The sequence below is a fragment of the Pelmatolapia mariae genome, linkage group LG3_W (assembly GCF_036321145.2).
Source record: "Pelmatolapia mariae isolate MD_Pm_ZW linkage group LG3_W, Pm_UMD_F_2, whole genome shotgun sequence".
Classification (NCBI taxonomy): Eukaryota; Metazoa; Chordata; class Actinopteri; order Cichliformes; family Cichlidae; genus Pelmatolapia; species Pelmatolapia mariae.
This window is the reverse complement of record NC_086229.1, coordinates 86085794-86092980: the sequence shown is the minus strand read 5'-3', so window position 1 is coordinate 86092980 and position 7187 is coordinate 86085794. Positions and strand designations below refer to the sequence as shown.

The 7187-nt window shown below is 42.4% G+C and overlaps 1 protein-coding gene across 2 annotated transcripts in view; it reads right to left on the bottom strand.

The window, feature by feature from the left end:
* Positions 1 to 666: 666 nt before the first annotated feature.
* Positions 667 to 7187, bottom strand: part of sema4f (sema domain, immunoglobulin domain (Ig), transmembrane domain (TM) and short cytoplasmic domain, (semaphorin) 4F) — a 56961-nt gene continuing 50440 nt past the window's right edge. For both annotated transcript variants that reach the window (XM_063470179.1, XM_063470180.1), the window contains 12 exons: positions 6979 to 7077; positions 6090 to 6198; positions 5837 to 5956; positions 5589 to 5740; positions 5330 to 5511; positions 4857 to 4998; positions 3738 to 3951; positions 3384 to 3493; positions 3141 to 3292; positions 2789 to 2844; positions 2477 to 2667; positions 667 to 2363 (listed from right to left, as the gene is read on the bottom strand). In XM_063470179.1, the coding sequence (XP_063326249.1) occupies positions 1656 to 2363; positions 2477 to 2667; positions 2789 to 2844; positions 3141 to 3292; positions 3384 to 3493; positions 3738 to 3951; positions 4857 to 4998; positions 5330 to 5511; positions 5589 to 5740; positions 5837 to 5956; positions 6090 to 6198; positions 6979 to 7077 (2235 nt within the window). In that variant the 3' untranslated portion in view covers positions 667 to 1655. The remainder of the gene's footprint in view (positions 2364 to 2476; positions 2668 to 2788; positions 2845 to 3140; positions 3293 to 3383; positions 3494 to 3737; positions 3952 to 4856; positions 4999 to 5329; positions 5512 to 5588; positions 5741 to 5836; positions 5957 to 6089; positions 6199 to 6978; positions 7078 to 7187) is intronic.

Below are 7187 nucleotides of genomic sequence, written 5' to 3'. Positions count from 1 at the left end.
AAGATGAGATGACACTAAGTTTTCTCCTTCATATTACAGCCTGGGCATCCTATGGTTAAACTGGCAACTCACATAGGAGCTGTACAGGATCTTTTACGGCGACATAAACTTTTGAGCATACAGAAAACGAATGACATTAGATGAATTAATGGTTGGTATATATCATGGAGCAAATCTGAACTCTATTTCTGTACTGTTTGTACAGCATTTTGAAACCTTAGCATATGAGCAAAAAAATCCCAAAACATTATTGTATGAATGATGAATTATTGGAAGTCAAAGCTCTACAGCAGACAGACTTACTGAATCCATGGCAGCCACACAGCTCAACCCCATATTAAAAGATCTAGTAGATAACTGGGATAAGATAAGATAAGATAACCTTTATTAGTCCCACACGTGGGAAATTGATGAACTTTACTGCTCATCACTGTATAGTTAAAGAACTGAAAAATGAATGGATGCATTTGCAACGGTGTAATATAATCCATGTATTTCATGTACCAAGGTACTCACACTCAGTCATAGACACAAACATACACACTACGGTGAAGACAGTTACACAGACATGAGGCACAGAAGCTGCTTTGTGCATTCAAAAGAAGGACACTATTGTTACATGTCCCCACATCCAGGCTTTTAGCAGACAGTACGGCAACAGGATAATAACTTTTTAAATGTTTTATTACAAAACATCGTGACAAAACAATACACTTTATGTTAAAATCCACACTCACAACATGAGGTGATGGTGTCTTTGAGTCTATAAGGTCCATTCCTAGAGACTGAAATGAATTTCATATCCTTTGAACGCCTTCTGTCTCAGTGATGGTGAATCTGAGCAGTGACAGAAAGCAGCATTCAGTCTCTCGCGTCTTCTCTGCAACTACACTTTTCCACAGTGACACAAGTCTGACGGACCTTGAACCTATCGGTCTCTGCACATCTTCGGCAGAGCAGAGAGGGACAGCCCCGTCACAGTCACTGCAGTCCATGTGAAGGCTCCTCAGTGAATTTATGGTTCTAAATCTCTGTCAGTGACGTTTCTCTGTTTGAGGCCCAGGACCGGTGCAGTCTGACCGGGCAGTCTATGGCTCAGCAGTCGTTTGGTGCCTTTGAACCCATCGAGTTTTGGGATTCAAGTGGTGTGTGTGAGAAAGAGAAGCACAGACAGCAAGAGAAAGAGGCGGTGAGAGAGAAGTGCACTTTTCCTTTCCAGGAGAAGCAAATGAGAGCAAACAACAACAAAAGTTAAGGAGAAAGACAATATGGCTTTTCCATGTCTACAGATGTAGACGTTTCATCTTTGATTCTTTGTAATATTAGAATTATGTAATCACTCAGTTTCAAGTCCATTATCACCTGTTCACACTGCTCATATTTACATTTATATGTACATCGGCAACAGCTCTCATCCTGAGTTACTCTTTATAAGAAGTCTATACCAACACTGTCATACGATTTCTGTCCTGCAGCTCTCTCTGTGCATAACAGGTCTCTCTCACATGCTTGGACATAAATTTATATTTCTCATAAATCTCTGAAGTCTCTCTCACGTCACAGCTCATATTCAAAGGCATTTGGCAGTAGCCACTTTGCACTGATTCCAGTAGTTTTCAGGTTTTTTGGAGGATGCAAAATGGTATCGAACTTTTTCATATCGAACTTTCTTCACACCTAGCCAGCGGTGCTGGTGATTTAAACATGGTAAAGCTGGAGATCTCCTCTTCTAGTCTTTTCATTCCTTCCCCCAACCCATCCCTCAGACCCTCCTCCACCTCTTCCCCCTCCCCTGACTCTCTCTCTCCCCCCTCAGACCTCACTCTCTCCCGCTCCCCCGTCCTTCTGTCCAGCATATCTGGTGATAGAAATTCAGGGCCAAGCCTCCTCCCGCTGCCGCTTGTGTTGCAGTTGGCATACAGAGAATTCCCATGGCCGTTGCTGGAGTTGCTGCTTATCAGAGTGTCGCTGTAACTGTGCCCACCGTTTCCATGATTGCTAAGGAGCGTGGTTGTTGTGGTCGAGTTCGCCGTCCCGTTCCGTTTTTCCGCCATCCGGAATCCATCCGAGAAAAGGCTGGAGCTGCTGGGGGATTGAGGAGTGGCCGAGGAACCCAGCAAGTCCCGCCCCTTTCCCGATGACAACGAATTATCTGGCAGGTTGCGGGCAATCCCACACCGCCGTTTCACAAAGTAGATAATGACTGCGACAAAACTTAAAACTAGTAAGATGGCAAATATGTACAAGGCCAGGATATGACGACCTTCAGATGTTGATACTTTTTCGACACTGGGAGCTTCTAGTGTCAGGTAATAGGCTGCTCTACGGCAAGGGGTGGGGTCTCTGACTGCCGGCCCCCCCTCCTAGATGAGAGAAATAGCACAGACAAAAAAAGTGCTTATTTTCAAAAAAACAGTAAAAACAACAAAAAAAGACAAAAGAAAAGCAAACACAGCTCTGCTTCGTAGCTTCATACCTGGCACGTGCAGACATAGTTTCCCAGATTGTCGTCAGTGACAACCACCTCCAGGTCAGAGTTGTGCTGCCTGGTGTGTCTGTGGAGAGGATACTCCCAGCTACAGGGCCGAGGGGACAGCTGGACGCACGGCAACAAGAGGCGCAGGCCCCGGAACACTTGCAGCACTTGGGGCGACGGATTGCAGCGACCTGGAGCGGAATGCGAGAACGGAGACGGCGGAGAGGTGATTAACAATAGCAGAGGCATTTTCACTCACAATCACACTGGACAGCGACGATCACGTTATCTGAAATGAAAGTATAAACTTACCTTCTGCTACATTACACTTTTTTAAGGCAGTGTCTACCACATCACCGGGACCGGGCCTGCACACAAGGGCAAAATTATAACAGTTAATAAAAAAGACATTTTAGCAGCTGAACTGACTTCAGCTTTTGTCTTTGGTGTAAAGTGTATTTTTATGAACACTTCTTACATATAGCTCAATTTTCTGTATTACATTTCCATTTTTTTCCTTAGGAAAACATTGGTACACGAAAGTACTGCTGGAATAAAAATGGGTCACTGTGGTATTTTATAACCTTATACAGCTGCTGTCTGCCTTTCATTTCCATTTTTCTGGAAAATTTCCAATTCATTGTGATATTCCTGTAGTACTCACTCTTCTGTTGTTTGCTTGCAGGCCTCCTCCTTTGTGCTCCACACACAGCCCAGTCCTCTGGCTCTGGCGCACACCTCACAGCTGCGATACAGAGCGCAGCCTTCAGCTTGGACACGAGCCAGAGACAGAGGGCTGCCCACCAGAGCATGGCCCTGGAAACACGGAGAACAGTTGCAGAATCGCTGAGAAATGGAACGAAGCATGGCTGTGCTTATAGTATGTGTATGTACACGTGCGCTCTACCTTGTGCAGTAATATATTGTTAACAGGTTCCTGTGATGTGAACAGAGGAGTCTCCTGCAGTAAGGTGACATTCTGGCCCACTACCGCCACCTGGTGGAGCTCCCCACGGTCTGCAACACATTTTTGTAATATTTATTTATTTCTGTATTTCACATTTAAGTTACAACTTCTAAAACAACTTATGAAAGTTTAGGTTTTTATCAATTTTGCATTGACTTCAGTATTCAGTTTCTAAGGACTGTTATCTTTATCTGTATCTTAGTTCAGCTTTAAGGAGCTGTCTCCATTAACTACAGTTTTAAATGCACTACAATCTCTACATCCTTCTTTCGTCTCTATTGTCTGATCTCTCACCTGTTCCTAGATACAGCACTGCTGCCCTCCGCTCCTCACTGCCGTCTTTCAGATTTACAGCCAGTTTGGTGTAACTGATTCCCTTTCGAACCAGCAGGGATGCTGCAGTCACACTGTTCTCCATCAGAGGGTGGTCTCTCACAAATGTCAGCACCTTGTCAGGAAGTTTTAGGGAGGACTCAAAGCCCTCAGCCTTTAATGCACTGTTTAAACACTATTATAAAGAAAGGAAAGGGTGTGTCTTAGTAATTTATGGTAGTAAAGTCAAATAAAATGCATGCATGGTACATTTAAAGTTTGAACTTCCAGAGGGCTTCACAATATTTCATATGTGCCTCCTTTAAAATGTGAAGATATCATGTTTATAGGAAGAACTAAGGTATAAATTTAACCTGGAATTTATTTTCATCTATTATTTTTTTTTAATATATACAGCTGAGAACTCTTGCAAAACCAAATGTTATAAAGTGCATACATCCGCCTAATCAGAGTTCACATCATAAATGCCCTGGATGAAGATTTGTGGAACTAAAATCTGAGCAGAGGATTGAAAATCAGCATGAACTTGAAGTCATCTTGAATAGATGCTAAAACTAAGATAAACAGATGGCTGTACTTTTGAACATGTGTGCCACCCTGCTAAATATAACTGTTAAAATAAATATATGTACACCAAACATATTCACTAACTTCTCACAGATTAAAGGAGCTGTGTTTTTAATTGTTACTCTGACCTTTTGGGAAAAGGTCAGAGTAACAGAGTATCTTTGGATCATATCCAGAAGGACACGTTGCTAATAAAAATGAACAAACATCATTTAACCTCAGTTTTAAATGCCAAACAGATCAAGTATTTTTGGCAGGATAAAAAAAATATTGGACCAAACAAGTTAGAGAAATGATTCCAAAACATCCACTAGAGAAATTCACATAAAATCTCCTCCTTTCTGAACTTTAAAAAGGATGTGGATTTCAGATTGTTCAGTGTAAACCAAGCATTATTTAGACTGTAAAATCTTCTACAACAACCATAAATCATCAGTGACATCTGCGGGCTGCCATGTTCTGATTCAGAAAAGCAGTGTAAATCATAGAAACTGTGAAAGTACAGTTTAATACCTGGCCAGGCCGCGGTGAGGGGATCGGCTCATGATTGATCCAGTTGTCGCAGCTTTTCTTCAGCTCTTTAAACGGACCATCCAACACTTTGCTGATGTCAGACAGGCTGAAAACACACACGGCTGACAGGTCTACTTGCTCCCTGTGAGAAAGGAAAAGAAAATGTTTAGCATGATGCTAAGTATGGAATTAAAAAGTTCATTTTTGAAAAAGAGTAAAATCCCATCGTCTTTTTTTGGAAAATAAGCATGAAGCTACAGCAAGTAAACAGCTTCATGCTTATTTATACCTTTTATATCATGCAATTGAAAACTGTGAATGAGCCTGTATTACACCATATCCACTAATAGATCATCTATATTTGTCTACAACAGCAGAAGACAACAGCAAGAAACTACATGTCCAATGTTACAATATCTTTTATGGCCAAGGCTCTGCTCTGGCCTCTTTCCCCTGGTTACTCTTTGGCTCACCACTGGGAGGTGAACAGTCCATAGAAGTGTGTGCTCCTGGGGTCGCCTGGAATATGTTGCATGGTGAAAACATCAGTTAGGACGTTATAGCGCTGGCCGCTGGGCTTGTCCTCGCACACCAGCTGAGCCTTGAGAAAGGTGGTCCAACGTCGCTGCAGAGTCTTCATCCCTCCCACATCAGACTGAACAGACAGAGTTAATCTTAACAGGGATTCAATCAAACAAAGGGATCAATGATTCAGTCAAGACAGTGGGTTACCTTGCAGACCCGTGCCACCCTGGGTACTTTGACTTTGGTGTAGAAGTCATACTCTTTGGCCACCTCGTTAAAGAAGAAGTAGATTTTGTCATCATCTCCTGTCGGGTTTCCTGCAGACTGCTCTATGAAAGCTGAGCTGACAAACTCTGGGTCTGAGAGAAAAAACACACGCAGATACACTGTTCTACTGATTCTTGTGGGAAAGTGTGGGGTCAACATGTGTGACTGTGGGCAAATGTGTCTCTTACCGCTGAGCCAGTTGATGGATCGTTCAGTTCGGATGCGCTCCTGCTCAGGGCCTGTTGCCCGGGAGATGTCGAAGAGTGTTCCCAGGAAGTTGCTGGTAGCTGCTGTGTAAAGGAGACCATCTAAAAGGCAAAACAATGAGAGAAAGGACAACGTTTATTTTATATAAAGATATCAGGAGAGCTTAAACTCTTGTTTAAAAATTTCATTTTGACCAGGAAACTTAATCAGTCAATCACACACAGTGGTACTTACCTGCCATAATAGCTGTGTAATGCTGACTGGGCTCAAAAGGACACTTTCCCTTCCCTGACTCCATCTTCACCACTCCATCAACTTCTTCCAGAGTAAAGGTAGTGGCATTCTGCAGAGAAGAGAAACAAAGGACTTATATTTCCCAATTAATTACGGGCTTTTCTGTCTGATCTCGTACAGATTGCTTTTTGGTAACTTACACTGCTTCATTCATAATTCATTCATTGTGATCTCCTGTGCTTAAAAGGCTTAGTAATATGCAAAAAAATACAAATGCAATATCAGGACACTGCCTATGTTCAGACACCCACAAAAAGAGTCAAGTATCTCTTTAATCTTGCTTCTGCACTCCACAGTTGCTATTAAAATGTTGGTCTATTTCCAAGTCTGTGAATGAATGTGTACCCCAATTTAGCCACTTCTTTAAAGGTATAATACTGTCAACAGATATTCAAGGAGCAACTGCAGTATATTATGATGCATCACAATAATGAGGTTTATTTTTATTTCACAATTCAGTCATAATCAAATGATTATGTCATGTCCTCTCTCTCTCTCTCTTTTTTTTTTTAGAATCATCTGTTTTCACATCAGTTGAATTTTCATTTGTGGAGTTGGGGAATAGCTACACTCCTAAAAATAGTTACTGAGAGAAAGTGTGTGGTTGAAACCTGGAAAAGTCTTTAGACCTCACTGCAGGCGGTGTATAAACGCATTATGGGTACAAGTGTGGGAGATCCATCTGCACTCATTAATGCTGCATGCGCAAACTCAAACCCATTATGTAACCATATTGTGGCTCGCCTGTCTGTATGTCTGTCTGTTTGAGGGGGTCAGAGGTCATCATCATGCATCAGTCACTAAACAACAAGCGCATGGGCGCACTCACCAAGAAGGCACACTGAGGGTCGAAAGCGTAGGTGCCGCACACATAGATGCGACCATCTCCCAGGAACTCCAACAGTCGGATGTAGTTCCTGCAGTCACCCTGCAGGGGGAGACAAACAGTAAAAAATATAGGCAACATAAAAGGCAAGCTATAGCTTATCACTTTTAAGCTCAGTTTAACAATCAGGACGTACAGCAAATATGCTTATC